Source organism: Pleurodeles waltl, chromosome 6 (genome assembly GCF_031143425.1).
Source record: "Pleurodeles waltl isolate 20211129_DDA chromosome 6, aPleWal1.hap1.20221129, whole genome shotgun sequence".
Lineage (NCBI taxonomy): Eukaryota > Metazoa > Chordata > Amphibia > Caudata > Salamandridae > Pleurodeles > Pleurodeles waltl.
Genome location: NC_090445.1, coordinates 1,560,352,086 through 1,560,372,784, shown reverse-complemented (window position 1 = coordinate 1,560,372,784; position 20,699 = coordinate 1,560,352,086). Strand labels below are relative to the sequence as shown.

Genomic DNA, 20,699 nt, shown 5'->3' with positions numbered 1-20,699 from the left:
GGCCGGATGTTTCTGTATCAAAACCTTTTCGGCTGCTTTTTTCGGTTCCGACGAAACCTTCTTTACTTTCGGCGTCGTGGTCTCTCGGTGCCGACCCATTTCGGTGCCGCTATCTCGGTGCCGAACCTGCTCGGAGCCACTATCTCGAGCCCGAGATTGCTGTGTGGCGGTATCTCGACCGGAGTTGGATGACTTCGCCCCCAGCATGCCCTTTTTCGGTGCCGATGATCGGTCACCTATTTTTCGGGTTAAGCCATGGCCTGTTGGCGGTGGCGTCCCCTGGGCTTTAGTGGTTTTTTCGTGAGTTTTGTGTTTCGACGTCTTACTCACGGTTTTCGGCGTTTCTTCGGGATCGATCTCATCCGAGTCCGATTCATGGATGGAGAATGTTTCTTCCTCCTCATCGAAACGCTCTTGTCCTGTCGGCGCCAACGCCATTTGCAGTCTCCTTGCTCTTCGGTCTCTTAGTGTCTTCCTGGACCGAAATGCTCGCCAGGCTTCACAAGTATCTTCCTTGTGTTCCGGCGACAAACACAAGTTACAGACCAGATGCTGATCTGTATATGGATACTTGTTATGGCATTTTGGGCAGAAGCGGAATGGGGTCCGTTCCATCAGCCTTGAAGAGACACGTGGCCGGGCCGACCAGGCCCCGACGGGGGATCGAAAAAACCCCGAAGGGCCACCGAAGCTCTTCAAAAGTCGATGTCGATCTGTTGTAACTAACCCGATACCGAACGCAAACAATACCGACGATTTTTCCGAGATTCTAACTAACTTTCCGACCCGAAACACGGAGCGAAAAGGAACACGTCCGAACCCGATGGCGGAAAAAAAACAATCTAAGATGGAGTCGACGCCCATGCGCAACGGAGCCAAAATGGGAGGAGTCCCTCGGTCTTGTGACTCGAAAAGACTTCTTCGAAGAAAAATAACTTGTAACACTCCAAGCCCAACACCAGATGGCGGGATGTGCACAGCATGTGTATCTGCAGCTACACATGCCATCGAACATATATAAGGAAAATGTCACTTACCCAGTGTACATCTGTTCGTGGCATTAGTCGCTGCAGATTCACATGCTGTGCACATCCCGCCATCTGGTGTTGGGCTCGGAGTGTTACAAGTTGTTTTTCTTCGAAGAAGTCTTTCGAGTCACAAGATCGAGGGACTCCTCCCATTTCGACTCCATTGCGCATGGGCGTCGACTCCATCTTAGATTGTTTTCCCCGCAGAGGGTGAGGTAGGAGTTGTGTATACTAGTAATAGTGCCCATGCAATGGAGTGAATAGGTATGTACCTAATGTAGTTTAAAGTTATGTATTTACAAATTTACAAATTTACAAATGTTCAAGATCAACTTCTGAACGGCTACAGGCTCCCGAGGAGGCGGGTGGGCGCATGTGAATCTGCAGCGACTAATGCCACGAACAGATGTACACTGGGTAAGTGACATTTTCCGTTCGATGGCATGTGTAGCTGCAGATACACATGCTGTGCATAGACTAGTAAGCAGTTATCTCCCCAAAAGCGGTGGTTCGGCCTGTAGGAGTTGAAGTTGTTTGAAACAATGTTCGTAGTACTGCTTGACCTACTGTGGCTTGTTGTGCCGTTAACACATCTACACAGTAGTGTTTGGTAAATGTATGAGGCGTAGACCATGTAGCTGCCTTACATATTTCGGTCATTGGAATATTTCCTAGAAAGGCCATGGTAGCACCTTTCTTTCTGGTTGAGTGTGCCTTTGGTGTAATAGGCAGTTCTCTTTTTGCTTTAAGATAACAGGTTTGAATGCACTTAACTATCCATCTAGCAATGCCTTGTTTAGAAATTGGATTTCCTGTATGAGGTTTTTGAAAGGCAATAAATAATTGTTTTGTTTTTCGAATAAGTTTTGTTCTGTCAATGTAGTACATTAACGCTCTTTTGATGTCTAATGTATGTAGTGCTCTTTCAGCTACAGAATCTGGCTGTGGAAAGAACACTGGTAATTCTACTGTTTGATTTAAGTGGAACGGTGATATGACTTTTGGTAAAAATGTAGGATTTGTTAGTAGAACTACTTTATGCTTGTGTATCTGAATAAATGGTTCTTGTATGGTAAATGCTTGAATCTCACTTACTCTTCTTAGAGAGGTGATGGCAATTAAAAATGCAACTTTCCATGTTAAGTATTGCATTTCACAAGAGTGCATAGGCTCAAAAGGTGGACCCATGAGTCGTGTTAAGACAATGTTGAGGTTCCATAAAGGAACTGGTGGTGTTCTTGGTGGAATAACTCTCTTTAGACCTTCCATAAATGCTTTTATGACTGGTATTCTAAATAGAGAAGTTGAGTGTGTAATTTGCAGGTAAGCTGAAATTGCTGTAAGATGTATTTTAATGGAAGAAAAAGCTAGCTTTCATTTTTGCAAATGTAGTAAGTATCCTACGATGTCTTTGGCAGATGCGTGTAAGGGTTGAATTTGATTATTATGGCAGTAATAAACAAACCTTTTCCACTTATTTGCATAGCAATGTCTTGTGGTAGGTTTTCTAGCTTGTTTTATGACCTCCATACATTCCTGTGTAAGGTCTAAATGTCCGAACTCTAGGACTTCAGGAGCCAGATTGCTAGATTCAGCGATGCTGGATTTGGGTGTCTGATCTGTTGTTTGTGTTGCGTTAACAGATCTGGTATGTTTGGTAGTTTGACATGAGGCACTACTGAGAGGTCTAGTAGTGTTGTGTACCAAGGTTGCCTTGCCCATGTTGGTGCTATTAGTATGAGTTTGAGTTTGTTTTGACTCAGCTTGTTTACTAGATATGGAAGGAGTGGGAGAGGGGGAAAAGCGTAAGCAAATATCTCTGACCAACTCATCCATAACGCATTGCCCTGAGACTGATCTTGTGGGTACCTGGATGCGAAGTTTTGGCATTTTGCGTTTTCCTTTGTTGCAAATAGATCTATTTGTGGTGTTCCCCAACTCTGGAAGTAAATGTTTAGTATTTGGGGGTGAATTTCCCATTCGTGGATCTGTTGGTGATCCCGAGAGAGATTGTCTGCTAACTGATTCTGAATTCCTGGAATAAATTGTGCTATTAGGCGAATGTGGTTGTGAATCGCCCAATGCCATATTTTCTGTGTCAGGAGACACAACTGCGTTGAGTGTGTCCCTCCCTGTTTGTTTAGGTAATACATCGTTGTCATGTTGTCTTTTTTGACAAGAATGTGTTTGTGGCTTATTATGGGTTGAAAAGCTTTGAGCGCTAGAAATACTGCCAATAGTTCTAAGTGATTTATGTGAAACTGTTTTTGCTGAGCGTCCCATTGTCCTTGGATGCTGTGTTGATTGAGGTGTGCTCCCCACCCTATCATGGAGGCATCTGTGGTTATTACATATTGTGGCACTGGGTCTTGGAAAGGCCGCCCTTGGTTTAAATTTATACTGTTCCACCATTGAAGCGAGATGTATGTTTCGCGGTCTACCAACACCAGATCTAGAAGTTGACTCTGTGCCTGTGACCATTGTGATGCTAGGCACTGTTGTAAGGGCCGCATGTGTAACATTGCGTTTGGGACAATGGCTATGCATGAGGACATCATGCCTAGGAGTTTCATCACTGTTTTGACTTGTATTTTTTGTTTTGGATACATGGTCTGTATTAAATAGTGAAATGCCTGAACCCTTTGTGGGCTTGGCGTGGCAATCCCTTTTGCTGTGTTGATTGTTGCCCCTAAGTATTGCTGTGTTTGACACGGCAGAAGGTGTGACTTTGTGTAGTTGATTGAGAAACCTAGTTTGTGGAGGGTTTCTATGACATACTTTGTGTGTTGTGAACACCGTTCTAGCGTGTTTGTTTTGATTAACCAATCGTCTAGGTACGGGAACACATGTATTTGCTGCCTTCTGATATGTGCAGCTACGACTGCTAGGCATTGTAAAAACTCTTGGCGCGGTTGTTACTCCGAACGGCAACACCTTGAATTGGTAGTGTACCCCTTGGAATACAAACCTTAAGTACTTTCTGTGTGAAGGATGTATCGGTATATGGAAATATGCATCCTTTAGGTCTAGTGTTGTCATGTAGTCTTGTTGTTTGAGCAGTGGGATTACGTCTTGTAATGTCACCATGTGAAAGTGATCTGATTTGATGTAGGTATTTAATGTTCTGAGATCTAATATAGGTCTAAGACTCGTCTTTTTTGGGTATGAGAAAGTACAGAGAGTAAACTCCTGTTCCTTTCTGTTGGTTTGGTACTAATTCTATTGCTTCTTTCTGTAGCAACGCCTGAACTTCTAGTCCTAGAAGATCTATATGTTGTTTTGACATATTGTGTGTTTTCGGTGGGACGTTTGGAGGGAATTTGAGAAATTCTGTGCAATAACCATGCTGGATAATTGCTAGTACCCAAGTATCTGTTGTTATTTCCTCCCAATGTTTGTAAAATTTGCTTAGTCTTCCCCCCACAGGTGTTATGTGTTGGGGATGTGTGACTTGTAAGTCACTGCTTATTTTGGGGAGTTTTGAGACTTTGGAACTTTCCTTTATTTTTTTGGAACTGTCCCCCTCTATATTGTCCCCGAAAACTTCCACGCAGATATTGGCTCTGATAAGTGGGCTTTGTTTGTGAGGTCGTGGGTTCTGTGCTTTGCCCTCGAAACCCCCCTTGAAACTGTGTTTTTCGAAATGTGCCTCTGCTCTGTGGGGAGTAGAGTGCGCCCATGGCTTTGGCCGTGTCAGTGTCCTTCTTAAGTTTTTTGATAGCAGTGTCCACCTCCGGCCCAAACAACTGCTGTCCGTTAAATGGCATATTGAGCACAGCTTGCTGTATTTCTGGTTTAAATCCTGATGTACGCAGCCATGCATGTCTCCTTATTGTCACTGCTGTGTTGACAGTTCTAGCAGCTGTGTCTGCAGCATCCATAGCTGACCGTATCTGATTGTTGGAGATACGCTGTCCTTCTTCAACTACTCGCTGTGCTCTTTTGTGGAACTCCTTGGGCAAATGTTCTATAAAATGTTGCATTTCGTCCCAATGAGCCCTATCGTATCTGGCCAACAAAGCCTGTGAATTTGCAATACGTCACTGGTTTGCTGCCTGTGCCGCCACCCTTTTGCCTGCTGCATCGAATTTGCGACTTTCCTTATCTGGAGGTGGTGCATCTCCTGAAGTATGTTAGTTTGCTCTCTTGCGAGCTGCCCCTACTAAAACTGAGTCCGGTGTTAGCTGTTGTGTGATGTACACCGGGTCTGTTGGCAGCGGTTTATATTTTTTCTCCACTCTTGGAGTAATGGCCCTTCCTTTTACAGGCTCCTGAAACACTTGTTTGGAGTGTTTGAGCATCCCAGGTAGCATGGGAAGACTCTGGTACTGGCTGTGTCTTGACGACAGTGTATTAAATAGAAAGTCGTCTTCAATGGGCTCTGCATGTAGGCTGACATTATGAAATGCTGCTGCCCTCGACACCACTTGTGCGTAGGCTGTACTATCTTCTGGTGGCGACGGTCTAGCTGGATAACAGTCAGGACTATTATCTGACACTGGTGCATCATAAAGGTCCCATGCGTCAGGGTCATCTTGACTCATCCCGGTGTGGGTTGGGGATTGCATCATAGGTGGAGTGGCTACCGGTGATGGTTGCGGAAAGCATTGTGGAGATTGTGGCGGGGTTACTTGTTTAGCCACCTTTGCCTGTGGCTGCTTGTCTTTCTCCTGGAAGGCAAGTTTGCGTTTCATCCTAATAGGAGGGAGAGTGCTGATCTTTCCCGTTTCTTTTGGGATGTGGAGCCGTCTTTGGGTGTAGTCTGGCTCCATTGTCTCTAATTCCTGTCCAAATTTATGTATTTTCATTTCTGAGGACAGTCCTTGTTCCTCTGTGTAGGAACTTGATTTCGGTTCCGAAGCCGGATGTTTCTGTATCAAAACCTTTTCGGCTACTTTTTTCGGTTCCGATGAAACCTTTTTTGTTTTCGGCGTCGTGGTCTCTTGGTGGCGACTCATTTCGGTGCCGCTGTCTCGGTGCCGAACCTGCTCGGAGCCACTATCTCGAGCCCGAGATTGCTGTGTGGCGGTATCTCGACCGGAGTCGGATGACTTCGCCACCAGCGTGCCCTTTTTCAGTGCCGATGATCTGTCACCTATTTTTCGGGTTAAGCCATGGCCTGTTGGCGGTGGCGTCCCCTGGGCTTTTGTTGTCTTCTCCGGAGTTTTATGTTTCGACGTCTTACTCACGGTTTTCAGCGTTTCTTTGGGATCGAGCTCGTCCGAGTCCGATTCATGGGTGGAGAAGCTTTCTTCTTCCTCCTGGAAACGCCCTTGTCCTGTCGGCGCAGACGCCATCTGCAGTCTTCTTGCTCTTCTGTCTCTTAACGTCTTCCTCGACCGAAACTCTCGACAGGCTTCACAGGTATCCTCCTTGTGCTCTGGAGACAGACACAAGTTACAGACCAGATGCTGATCTGTATATGGATACTTGTTATGGCATTTTGGGCAGAAGCGGAATGGGGTCCGTTCCATCAGCCTTGAAGAGACACGTGGCCGGGCCGACCAGGCCCCGACGGGGGGATCGAAAAAAATCCAAAGGGCCACCGGAGCTCTTCAAAAGTCGGTGTCGATCTGTTATAACTAACCCGATACCGAACGCAAACAATACAGACGATTTTTCCGAGATTCGAACTAACTTTCCGACCCGAAACACGGAGCGAAAAGGAACACGTCCGAACCCGATGGCGGAAAAAAACCAATCTAAGATGGAGTCGACGCCCATGCGCAATGGAGTCGAAATGGGAGGAGTCCCTCGATCTCGTGACTCGAAAGACTTCTTCGAAGAAAAACAACTTGTAACACTCCGAGCCCAACACCAGATGGCGGGATGTGCACAGCATGTGTATCTGCAGCTACACATGCCATCGTACATATATATATATATATATATGAGACACAAGGAGGCGTACTCTGATTGGAATAAACAAAATATAGTACTTTTAATTCTGAATTATCACTCCATCATTTCATAGGGTCAAGAACAGAAACGCACACCCGCTGCAAACAGTCAGAGAATATTAGGATCACACAGTAAGGGTGAAGGGCAGCTCGGACATGCACTCAAGCAATTAAAGCTCATGAAGCAATCCTTTGATTATTGGTTGTACATCTAATGTGGTCTGCTGTAGAGAGATGGCAACACTGGATATATCACCGATGTTTCGGTTGCTTAAGTCAATTAAGTCATGAGACCATCTTCAAGACTGGGTGTCGAATGTGCATAGAATGACTGACCCTTCCTAAGACCTACTGTGAGAATTATATACAAGTACAGACATGTTGGTACAAAAGAGAAAAACAAACTCAAATACAACGCACATAAGAGAAGTACGCCTCCAGTGATAACTACAACTTGAAACTTAATGTGGACCAGTCACTCACAGTTCGCATACAGGACACCAAAAAATATTCTACCCAAAAAAAGAGGTGAATCAACAACAGAACAAGCTGTGCATGAGAACACCTAGAGTGGCAGTAACTCATGCTGTGGGGCTATACAAAACCAATATCCCAGAAGAAAATATCATTCTAACTCACCGGGTACTCACCAGAAAAATAAAAGACTACAGAGGAACATCCTATAATACAGAACACCATGTAAGTGACCAAAATCATAATTAGTAGAGTAAAGATCAAATATCACTGTTCATATACTTACAAATATCCCAAAAACTTCCTGTCACAACATATGGAAAAAGATGGCCCATTATTGACAAGCTCAGGGTGAAATCAAATTCAGGCACTATCGAGACATCAGACCTAGGGCATGCCTTGGAAAAACACTGTTTTGTAGAACTAATATGCCACGAGTCGCCTATACCATGATCAAATCTAGATTTAGGTACCTGGGAAAGAGAAAAGCCTAAATAGCATGTGTTGCATCCGCATGATGATTAAGGATTAGTCTCAGTACAAAATCAAGTTAATCGAGCCGCCATCTTGAAATATAAGCAATCCAGTGATATCAAGTCTAATATTAAAGGGTTCACCCGCACAAAATAATCAACAGACTCAGTATATGGTGGAAAATGACTGACAACTCACCAGACTGGAAAACTACTCTTCTTAATGCACTGCAAACACACCGGTGAATAGTGCGTACTGCCTATGGAAAAGGCTATGTCTAGAGGTCTGAGTGTTGGGAGTTGCCAACTTGAATTCCAAAACTCCATGAATAAATAAAGGAATGCCCAAGGACACAAAACCTATGCAGAAAAAGCTCTATGTAGTAAAAAAAAAAGCGATCATACTAAATGTAAGGAAATGCCTCCTTGGCATGGTTACCCCCTGAATTTTTGCCTTTGCTGATGCTAAGTTATGATTTGAAAGTGTGCTGGGACCCTGGTAACCAGGCGCTAGCATCAGTGTTCTTTCCCTAAACTGTACCTTTGTCTCCACAATTGCACAACCCTGGCACTCAGGTAAGTCCCTTGTAACTGGTACCAAGGGCCCTGATGCCAGGGAAGGTCTCTAAGGGCTGCAGCATGTCTTATGCCACCCTAGGGACCCCTCACTCAGCACATGCACACTGCTTCACAGCTTGTGTGTGCTGGTGGGGAGAAAATGACTAAGTCGACATGGCACTCCCCTCAGAGTGCCATGCCAACCTCACACTGCCTGTGGCATAGGTAAGTCACTCCTCTATCAGGCCTTACAGCCCTACGGTAGGGTGCACTATACCATAGGTGAGGGCATAGGTGCATGAGCACTATGCCCCTACAGTGTCTAAGCCAAACCTTAGACATTGTAAGTGCAGGGTAGCCATAAGAGTATATGGTCTGGGAGTCTGTCAAACACGAACCCCACAGCACCATAATGGCTACACTGAAAACTGGGAAGTTTGGTATCAAACTTCTCAGCACAATAAATGCACACTGATGCCAGTGTGCAATTTATTGTAAAATACACCCAGAGGGCATCTTAGAGATGCCCCCTGAAAACATACCCGACTTCCAGTGTAGGCTGACTAGTTTTTGCCAGCCTGCCACACACCAGACATGTTGCTGGCCACATGAGGAGAGTGCCTTTGTCACTCTGTGGCCAGGAACAAAGCCTGTACTGGGTGGAGGTGCTTCTCACCTCCCCCTGCAGGAACTGTAACACCTGGCGGAGAGCCTCAAAGGCTCACCCCCTTTGTTACAGCGCAACAGGGCATCCCAGCTCATGGAGATGCCCGCCCCTCCGGCCACTGCCCCCACTTTTGGTGGCAAGGCTGGAGGAGATAATGAGAAAAATAAGGAGTCACCCCCCAGTCAGGACAGCCCCTAAGGTGTCCTGAGCTGAGGTGACTCTTACTTTTAGGAATCCTCCATCTTGTAGGAGGAGGATTCCCCCAATAGGATTAGGGATGTGCCCTCCTCCCCACAGGGAAGAGGCACAAAGAGGGTGTAGCCACCCTCAAGGACAGTAGACATTGGCTACTGCCCTTCCAGACCTAAACACCCCCCTAAATTCTGTATTTAGGGGCCCCCAGAATCTAGGAAACTAGATTCCTGCAACCTAAAGAAGAAGGACTGATGACCTGAAGCCCTGCAGTGAAGATGGAGACGACAACTGATTTGGCCCCAGCCCCACTGGCCTGTCTCCCTACTTTGACGAAAACTGCAACAGCGACGCATCCAACAGGGACCAGCGACCTCTGAAGCCTCGGAGGACTGCCCTGCACCCAAAGGACCAAGAAGCTCCCGTGAACAGCGGCTCTGTTCAACCATCTGCAACTTTCTGCAGCAAAGAAGCAACTGTAAAGACTCCACGTTTCCCGCCGGAAGCGTGAGACTTTCCACTCTGCACCAGACACCCCCGGCGACTGCGAGCCCGTGAGGAGCCAGAGACGACCCTTCTGAGCCTCCACAGCGACGCCTGCAGAGGAAATCCAGAGGCTCCCCCTGACCGCGACTGCCTGTAACAAGGAACCCAACGCCTGGAACCAGCACTGCACCCGCAGCCCCCAGGACCTGAAGGAACCGAACTCCAGTGCAGGAGCAACCCTCTGCCTAACCCAGGTGGTGGCTACCCCGAGGAGCCCCCCCGTGCCTGCATCTTTGAAGAGACCCCCGGGTCTCCCCATTGATTCCAATACAAAACCAGATGCCTGTTTGCACTCTGCACCCGGCCGTCCCTGTGCCGCTGGGGGTGTACTTTCTGTGCCTGCTTGTGTCCCCCCCCCGGTGCCCTACAAAACCCCCCTGGTCTGCCCTCCGAGGACGCGGGTACTTACCTGCTGGCAGACTGGACCCGGGTCACCCCTGTTTCCATTGAAGCCTATGTGTTTTGGGCACCTCTTTGATCTCTGCACCTGACTGGCCCTGAGCTGCTGGTGTGGTAACTTTGGGGTTGCCTTGAACCCCAACGGTGGGCTACCTTGGATCCAACTTTGAACCCTATAAGTGTTTTACTTACCTGTGAACTTAACAATTACTTACCTCCCCCAGGAACTGTTGATTTTTGCATTAAGTGCCCACTTTTAAAATAGCTTATTGCCATTTTTGACAAAACTGTACATGCTATTGTGATTATTCAAAGTTCCTAGAATACCTGAGTGAAATTCCTTTCATTTGAAGAATTACTTGTAAATCTTGAACCTGTGGTTCTTAAAATAAACTAAGAAAATATATTTTTTTATATAAAAACCTATTGGCCTGGAGTAAGTCTTTGAGTGTGTATTCCTCATTTATTGCCTGTGTATGTACAACAAATGCTTAACACTACCCTCTGATAAGCCTACTTCTCGACCACACTACCACAAAATAGAGCATTAGAATTATCTCTTTTTGCCACTATCTTACCTCTAAGGGGAACCCTTGGACTCTGTGCACACTATGTCTTACATTGAAATAGTATATACAGGGCCAACTTCCTACACTAAAGATTTCTCAAAACAGAAATATGAAGGATCAGAGTATAAAGTGGTCATCATCAGTGAGTAAGGCATGATTACTAGACACCCTCACAGAAAGGTAGAGGAAATGTTACCCTGTAAGCATCTGTTTGTGGCATGTAGCACTGTAGATTCAGATGATGTGCAAACGTCCGCCACCTAGTGTTGGACTTGGACATGTACAACTTGTTTTATTTTTTCTTCGAAAGGAGTCTCGAGTCACAGGATCTGGTGACTCCACCTACTAATGATAATGTGCATGGGCATCGGCTCCATTGTTAAATTGTTACAATGCTCCCCCCCCCCTTAGAGAGTGTGCATAAAGATGCAACAAGCAAAGCTATGTAAAGTAGGAAGTAACAGTATGGTAAAATAATAAAAGAAAAGAAAGTGTCTGAAACAATCACAGGGTCCTGGGGTGGAGGGTGGGCGCATGTGAATCTACAGCACTACATGTCACAAACAGATGCTTACAGGGTAAGTAACATTTTCTGTTTGTGGCATGTTTAGCTGTAAATACACATGCTGTGATTATTCTGTAAAGCAGTCCTTCTAAAGCAATGGCTCAGCCTGAGGATGTTGCAGAAGATTGAATTAATGCGTTTAAAACAGCCTGGCCAGCTCTAGCCTGTTGTCTGGCCAGCATATCTACACAGTAATGTTTCGTAAAGGTGTAAGGAGTAGACCAGGTAGCTGCTTCACTTATGGCAGGTAGTGGCATGCTACCCAAGAAAGCCATAGAGGCCCCTTTCTTTCAAGTAGAATGAGGTCTAGGAGGGGCAGGTAGAAACCTTTTAGCTTTAGTGTAAAAAGTATGAATGTACTTGACAAGCCATCATGCAATCCTTGCCTTAGAAATAGATCCGGATGAGCTTTGGAGGACCAATTACAGCTGCCTGACGACTTGGCTGGAGAGGCAACTGGGCGCCTGGATGAAGCTCCCAATTTCTTTGACTGGCAGACTGGCCCTAGCAAAAGTGATTGTCTTACCCCAAATTCCTCAACCTGTTCCTTACCCTTCTGTTCAAGCTGCCACTGTGCTTTAGGTGACACCTCAGAAAACGCTTGGTGGTGCTTGTGTGGGCAGGAAAATCCAGGATACACTCCCCCTCGAGCAGGGTGGCCTTGCACAGCCTGACATGGACTTACATTACTTTACCACGCAGGCGCAGTTTGCACATTAATGGCCATATCCTACACAATTTCAAGCTCATACAGCGCTTGAACAAGACCACGATGCCCGTGCCCTCTCCGGATGGTACTATATCAGACCCTCAGAACCACACTTGACACAACTGGCTGCACGGTGCGAACCTGGAACCAATTGCGGAAAAGAGCCTAGCTGGACAATCTTTTTGGCCCTTCTAACCCATTTATTGGGCATCTTTCTTTGGCTATCACGCTTGACGCTGGTACTCGCAACACATTGCACCGGCTGCAACTCATCAGCATGGGCACTATCTACCCAGACAGCACCTTCATTACACCACAGCAGGCCCTGCAGGGCAGCAACACCACTCTACTTGACACTTTCACCTACTATCAGCTGCAACTGACGGTCTTTACACATCATGGTTCCTTCCCTGAGGCATCCCCCACATTCCATGTCCTCAAAGCCACCCTTGTGAATCCTTCCCCATGCAGGCTCATCATCAGCCTATATGCTGGCATGCAGGAGACACGCAAAAACAACAGATGATGTACGGGATGCGGGACAAATCAAACATTCTTTCCCGGTCACAGATCAGGGTTTAATCCATCAGTTTTTATTGCTTGCCAAGCCATTCCGGACATAGCCATATGCAAATCAGTCCTGAAAAAGCTCCCCATGGGAACAGTCCAGCCCAAACTGCCAGGCCTGGTCCTCACTGCACCAGAAACAAGCACCCTAGGACCGGTTTTGGAGTATCACCCCTCAACAGCCAGGCTAGCTGGAATCTGGTGACACAGTAAACACAGAACCCACGTCTGGGCATACCCTTCCCACTTAGGGCGAAATATGCAAAAACAACAGATGACGGACAATGGATTTAACCCCTAATTGTGACTGAGGGTGAGTGCTTGAAAGGTTTCAGCACTCCGTCCATCATTCTTTTGTGTTGCTAAAGTCACCATAAGTTGGCATGGGTATGCCCAGACTTGGGTCCCTTTCTCACTGTGCTAATGGATTCAAGCTAGCCTGGCTGATGAAGGGTGATACCCTGAAACCGGTCCCAGGAGGCTTGTTTGTGATCCAGGGAGGACCTGGCCTGACAGTTTGGGCTGGCTGTTCCCATGGGGAGCAGGGTCAAGACTGATTTGCATATAGCTGGGTCTAAACTGGGATGGCATGGTGAACAAAAAAACAATGGATTTAACCGAGATCTGTGACTGGGGTGAGTGCTTGAAAAGTTTCAGGCCTCAGCCCATCACCCTTTTGTGTTGGCATTCAGGAGACAGCACCAGTGCAAATCTCTGATGCTAGACAGACATGAGCCAATGCCCTTGCAACTTCCATTTCAAAGGATTAGTGGTGTTTCTGTTGCGCTCAGTCGTTGGCACTCTCACCCAATTATCAGCTTCGCTTGGTCACTAAGTTTCTCCACAAACTCTACTGCACCCCAGAGCACCTACACAAGATGGCCCTTGAGGAAGATGCCTGCTTCAGACGATGCTTAGTACCATGCGCTCATTTCTTACACTTAGCCTGGAATGCCCTGGGGTGGGACTATTCTGGCACACTGTTTTTGTCTTCATTGAAGAGATCACGAGTTACATGTTGCAGCACTCGCCTCAGGTTGCGCTGCTAGGGTATGTCAATGAGGTTATCCCAGAGGTGTGGAAGATAACTGCACGCCTGCTCGCTAAGTGGCGAGTGGCAATGCACTGGGGACACTGCTCAGTGACACGGAAGGTTGAGTGACTACAAGATGCCGCGTACTGTCAGGACTACCTAACTGCCTACTAGGAGTTGATGTCTATGAAGTCCCGTCCTAAAGATATTTGGTCCCCCTCTAGCTGCATTTGAGTGGGGATCTGGGCAACGGGTGGAGGACACAGTTTCTAACATGCTAGGTGCAGATTAGACGTTGCTCCGCTTGGTCTCAGGTGTGGCACCTGCAGAGCAGGTATAAGTTTGCTGCAAGTTGCGCCCAAGTCATGTCTTCATCAGTACTTGAGCCGAGTCATTTCTACATGCTCTCCATCCACTCACGTCCTGCTGGGTGGCCACCTCTTCCCCTTGTCCTACCCTTTCCTTCTCTCTCCTAACTACTTCGGCATGAGGTACAAGAATTGTAAGGCTATTGCTGTAATATATGATCCGATTCCACTTGTAAACCGAAGTGTGCTGTATTTTGACATGGGCTGTACTGCTGTTCTCTATATCTGTCTGATACTTCAATAAACAGAATTAAAAAGAAATTCTATCTCTATAGGGAACTAGACAGTGGAGGCAGAATAACTGAGTCGTTTGTGTGTAGAAGAAAGTTTTCCAGCAGTGATGGAAGGCTCGTGGCTCATTCTTCTTCTGGCAGACTGCTGACTAGATATGCCAGTATCTGTACTGTTTTTAGAAATTACTGTTTTCATGGTCATTGCTTTCTTAATTAGCGTGGGATATTATAGTTGACGTGAGAGCCAAAGACAGCATATCAGAGATATGGAAACATAAAAATCTGCTGTGCCCAAGATGTTAGAGAGGCAAGACAGTCAGGATGTAACCAGGCCATAACAAATACTATGTTGCCGCAGTATCTTTTAACTTGTTAATCGAATGCTGGAAGGGGGTAATCCCTTGAAGCATATCTCTCTAAAATCCTTCCTGGGTCTGTTCTGCTGGGAGTGGGGGAAGCAACTGCAAACTGCTCAGAAAAGTCCCCAAATTCTAGAGTGGAGAAAATTCACGGGGGAGGGGGAGCAGTTTAGATAAAGGAGCAAGCTTAATAAAGAGACAGAAAAGCAGAAGAAATGCTTCCAGATCAAAGGTCCAGTCTCTGGCAGCCCAAGCTAGTGAACAAGCCCAAAAATAGGGCACTTCCCTCCATTGGGTCACATGTCAGCAGTGTCAGTGCCTTGCTGCTGAAGAAAATATGTAGGCAAAGGAGCTGTACTGCAAACAACTCAGTTGTTTTTTAACTGAATGTTTGGAGTCACCACGCTCCTTACCACTTCTGCTTTCCTGATTCCATGACGAAGGAACTTTGAATCCGTTGCCCCATCTGCTGGTGGGTCCCCGGCAGCAGAACTGGCACAACCTTCACCATAACTTAGAGGCTTCCCGCTCCACTGCCAAGCATTAACCTCGAACAGTAGGATCCCCAAGGATCGGGAAGGAATACACTTTAGGGGGAGAAGAGGGGCACCTACGAAACAGTGAGTTCTACTGCACACAGGCCAGGGATGTATCTTGCAATGGAAAGCACAGTGCTGTCCACTATTAATTCCTCCCCATGCTATAACACACATTGTGTCAAGAGACATAGCCTGCGCCCACACGCAGACAGCGTGCCATGCAATTCGACTAAATCAGATTTTATTCACCTCACATGCCTCTGTCCAGCAACTGCCTCCTACTGGGTTCAAGTGCTCTGCCACCTCTCTAAAATGATAGAAATGGACACGGAGATAAACCTCTTGATGGGCCTTCTAGGCTGAATAATAGATATTATTAAAGCGCCTCCCAAGTTCACAGTAACAGCGCTAGTGATGGGCAAGCGGAAGTAGCTCTGAGATGCAGCAGAGGCCCTACCTCGCAAGCCACGGATTGGCTTGAATATCTGATTGACAATACCGAAAATAGTAGACTGTATGCTAAACTGCAGTCTATCACCTCAATACCCTACAGCATATGGGACCCACTGCACAAATTCTGGGCTAATAACGAAAGATCATCCCAGAAACATCACTCACACAAGGCTGTTGATGCTCCACTTGTCTCGGCTGCATGAGAATGTTTTCTGTATCAGTGCTTACTAGGGATATTCTAAAGGTAATAAAATGAGATAAAGTGGATATGAATATATGATTTGATCTTTTTTGTCTCATACATAAAGGAAACTAGTATTTGGGAAAGTTGAAAATAAAGTTAAAATAGCACAGTTACTACAGCAAAGTCTTGTGGGGTGGGGGGGCAGTTGGAAATCACAGTTGATCCAACCACTAGAATAAACTATTTGAATTCTGAACAAAACATGGCCTTCAGAAGTGTAAAGCTACAATGACCTTTAACCATTAACACAGGGACTGGTGACCATTATCACACTGTTCTGGTACACACTATGAATAAAAGTGTGTTCTTTAGAGGATCAGTAAATGGGTTACAACAATTATGGTCTGTGGCTTAACTTATCATAGGGTGGATGTACATAGAACATACAACTTCTAACCAGGTTTGAGCATCAGAGGGAATACTTGTGGAAGCTATAGATCCCTAATGATGAAAAGGTGATGGAATCAAATGTGTGGTTTAGAACCACCAGTCCAAGGGCCCAAAGCTTCTGCACCTACCACAATCATACGTGGATTCAGAAGTGTCAAATCCAGGTCATGGATGTCGGGGTATCGTGGATAATCTTCTGCCATCTCAGCATATGAAAGCCGGGGCTGACTTGAACTCTGCAAAGCAGAAGACCACAAAGACAGAGAAACTGAAAAGCTTGATTCAAGTCCAAGAGGGAAATAAAAAACAAGTCAACCCCAACCACATGGCATACCTTCTTCCCCTATCTCAACATTAGGCACACTTACTGACTGGCTTTCAGTGTAACATACACCTCTGACGAGGAGAGTGACCAGTTGAGATCTCAGGATCAAGCCGTGGAAAGTCAGAGGTCGGAACCTCTCTTCCATAGTCCATTCCTCACTCGGAGATTGGTCGGGGTAGAGATTGGGGTACGGTGTGTATCTGCATCACAAATGCACAACTTAATTGGGAGAAATAAAAAACTGCTAATAAAAATAGACAGGGGTTTGAAAGAAAGGACAAAGGTCAGGAAAATGTTTAGAGATAGTTCTCAGACAGAAAGAGATGTACCGCCGCTCAAGCATTTGTTGCAGCATGTCTTCTTTCTCTGGTGGGTCCTCCACAGCAAGGTGCTCGTCGCACATATTGCGCAGCTCACTGGACGGATATGACTTCATAGACTGACTGCGCTTTCGCTGTTCCCCTGCTCTGGTCAGGATGCTAGACTTCTGCAGAGAGAACAGATGTAAAAATAAATGATCCTTGTAGCATGCAGTGCCACTCACAAACCTGGAGGTACTAAGTTTTATTGAAAGCCCTGAAACATTAAAATAAAGGCATATAAATAGTGCCAGCAAATTACAGATACAATCAGAATTAAAACACTCCATATAGAAACAATACGAAAAAGTTTATGAGCAGATGAGCAACAAATCTGCATGACTTCAATATAATTTGCTACCCTAGTCCACTCTTTGTGTTCACAATTTTCCACAGTACCAGAGGGCAGCCTACAGTGCAGACAAAAGGTGGGAGGGACATGGATAATCCGACTGTCACAATAAGGTTGGAAATGTATGGCAATGGGCTGCATTGCTTGTTTGCATTTTACTCACTTTTAATACCTTTCTTAGGGTCTCAGTAGACATCAAGAAAGATCGTTATTAGTGAAATCAAAGAATGTGCTGACAGTTCCTCCTTTCAGCCTTAAATAGATTACGTAGCACATCTTGGCCACGGTCTTTTTAACAACTGATATAAAGCATTCGTTGAGAGACTAAAAGATCAAAATTAACAATCCACTTACCTTCGGCACTGTTCTATCTGGTGGATACTCTAAGTACAGCTTCCTTCCCCTCCCCCTCAGGCACCAGACTGTATCAGAGAATTCTGTAACAGTGCTGCCACGAGCAGTCTGGTTGCGCCATGCCGCTGCGCACTCATTGCATACTGCCCCACAAGTGGCGGAGTGGAACCACATAGAAGAGCTACTCCTGATCTTGTTTTTTCCCCTTTCAGCACCCTCAAATGTGCATCATGAAAAACTGTTTGTAGAGCATCCTGAATATGAACTTGGGACCTTTGAAGATGATAACAGCCTACATTACAGAACGGGGAGAAGGGAGGAATCTGGTTAGTCAGAGTATCCACTAGAGAGAATGTTACCGGAGGTATGACATTTGTTCTACTGATGGACAATTCTAACCACAGATTCTTTGTATTAAAATAGATACCAAACCAATACCTCCCCTAGGTGCACGGTACGTGGAGTGGAATCAGACCAAAAGGCCTTGTAGAAGCAAGCAAGTTAAGTGCCTATCCTTATGGACCTGGATGACAAGGCAGTACCACATTGTGAACATGAGCACCGATGCTCTCATCACCACCTGGCAGATGTTAACGGCAGGCATCCATCATGCCATCACAGGGCTAGTAGACTTGGCCCTTCTAAAATGGGCTTTCAGATGTTTTGGGACTGTTTTTTTGTCAATGTGTAGCCGATATTAAAGCAGGGGAATATCCACCTTGACAGGGTCCACCTCTGCATAGTCTTGCCTTTTTTTGCTACAGAAACCCCCCACAAAAGTTCACTGCCTACTCGAAGGTCCTTGGTACAGTCAATGTAAAACACTCAAAGCTGATTGACCCTCTCCTATTTTAAGGGGTAAAGGGGAAGCAGAGAACATCGGTTGAGTGATTGAGTGCTAAAAGGAGAAAAGAATGAGAAATTTGGGTAAGAAGAGTACTGTACACCAATTTGCGCAGGAAAAAAGGGGGTGTAAGACTGTTGCACTAAAAGTGTCTGCAGCTCACTCATGCAACGAGCTGATGTAATAGCAATGAGGAAGAGAGTCTTGAAGGTCAGGAGAAATACAATTGGCTATGCATAGGCTTGAAAGGTGTACCTTTGAGAAAAGACTAAGATAAGATCCTACTGTGGCATCACAAAAGTCTTAGGAGGGAAAGGAACCTGCATGTCAAACCTCTAATAAACCTCATTACAACATCTGATTTAAATAAGGACTGTTAGTCCATCAAATATAATTAGGCCAAAAAAGTCAACAAATAACCTTTCACCATGCCTACTGCAAGACCTGCTTGGAAAAAAAAAAAAAAAAAAAAAAAAAAAAAAAAAAAAAAGGACCTCTGACCCCACCACAGGTCAAAGACACCCCATGCTATCTTTGGATGTTGTAGCCACTTGTAATCTGCTAGATGGCATCTGCTCGGTTTGTCTGGTCTGGCATTCAGGGATCCTTCAAGGTGGTTGGCGACCAGGGCAAAGTACTGGTGTTTTAGCCACTTTCAGAGATGTGCAGCCTCTTGGCTCAGGATCCATGTCCCCACACCACCCTGCTTGTTGCAGCAGCACATGGCAGTAGTGTTGTCCGTGAGAACCTGCACTAGTCTCCTCTTGATGGGCAGCAGGAATGTCCATGACGCCAGACAAACCTTTATAGCTCCAAAAGGATGAAATTGATCTGTCCATTGGAAACCAGAGGCTACTGATCTCCATCTCCACCAGGTAACCCCAGTAACCAAGCAGCGATGCACCCGTCACCACTGTTAGTGCAGGGTGAGAATGGAAGAGTGGCCTGCTGCAGGACTAATTGTGATCGGTTGGCCACCACCTGCAGATTGTGGGCCATTTTCCGAGACCTGGTTAGTGTCAGAAAGGCAACCTTGATGCTTGTGTCACTGGGACTTCAAGTCGTAGTCCAGGGCTCACGTGCCACCTGGTATAGTTGAGAAGAACACATAAGGCTAACCCATTAGTGCTATCCTCACCTGCGTGCAGGAGTAAGTCTGAAGCATCCAATCATAAACAGAATGCCCGGTCTTGTGGTGGTGGAGGAAAAGGCTTATACTCCACTGAGTCCATATTCGCTAGAATGAATGGAAGCATCTGTGGTTGAATCAGGTGGGACTTTTGCTTGTTTATGGTAAACCCTACTATGTTCTGAGTTTCACTGTCATACAGAGGTGGCCTACAAATGACTGCGCCTTCAGCAGCCAGTCATCAAGATACAGGAATATAGGAACTCCTGACCACTGCAGATGGGCATCAACGTAACTTTTGTGAACACCCAAGGGTAGCTGATGAGACCAAAGGGGAGAATGGCAGACTGAAAATGCTCCAAGCACACCTTGATTTGCAAGCAATGCCACTGGGACTGCAGGATGAGTCATAAAAATAAGTGTCCTGCAAATTCAAGGACACCATTCAGTCTCCTGAGTACATGGCAGAAATAATCTGCGCCAATGTGAGCATTTAAGTTTGTCTTAGCACAGGAAGGTGTTCAGAGGTCTCAGGTAGAAGAATGGGCTGAGGCCCCTATCCTTTTTTCGCTATGAGGAAGTAGCAGGAATAACTGCCACTACCTTTTCCTGAGTCCAATACCCTCTCTAACACACTTCTGTAGCGCCAGAGGCATAGCTCTTGCTGCAGAATGGACGGATGCTCTTCTGAAATTTGTTGTAGTGTGGCACGGGAGGGTACTGGGTGGCCAGGACAAAAATGAAATGCATTTCCTTTATGCAAGTACTTGCAAGACACATTAATGCAACCTGAAGGATCACTAAACCGTGAAGTGCTGAATCCTGCCTGCCACTGGTTGGTCATGGAAAAGCAGTTTGTTGGAAGAGGAGCTGGAGGACTGGTGCCTCTGCTGGCCTGTGTACTGTCTGCCGGTTTAGCACCTACAGCCCTGAAATGAATGTGATGTGTGCCTCCACTTATGCCACCTGGAATAGCCCTTAAGATTCCAGAACTGATGCCTATACATCACCGGAGATTTGGGAAGACCTCATCCAGTCATGTCTCTGAAGGACAACACTGGTCCCACCTG

At 46.1% G+C, this 20,699-nt stretch overlaps 1 protein-coding gene across 1 annotated transcript in view; it reads right to left on the bottom strand.

The window, feature by feature from the left end:
- The window catches only part of CLCN6 (chloride voltage-gated channel 6), a 194,660-nt gene that overhangs the window by 16,808 nt on the left and 157,153 nt on the right, over positions 1-20,699 (bottom strand). Inside the window, exons 19-21 of the mRNA XM_069241255.1 lie at positions 16,921-17,078; positions 16,635-16,791; positions 16,395-16,502 (exon numbers count right to left, since the gene is read on the bottom strand). Of these exons, the coding sequence (XP_069097356.1) occupies positions 16,395-16,502; positions 16,635-16,791; positions 16,921-17,078 (423 nt within the window). The remainder of the gene's footprint in view (positions 1-16,394; positions 16,503-16,634; positions 16,792-16,920; positions 17,079-20,699) is intronic.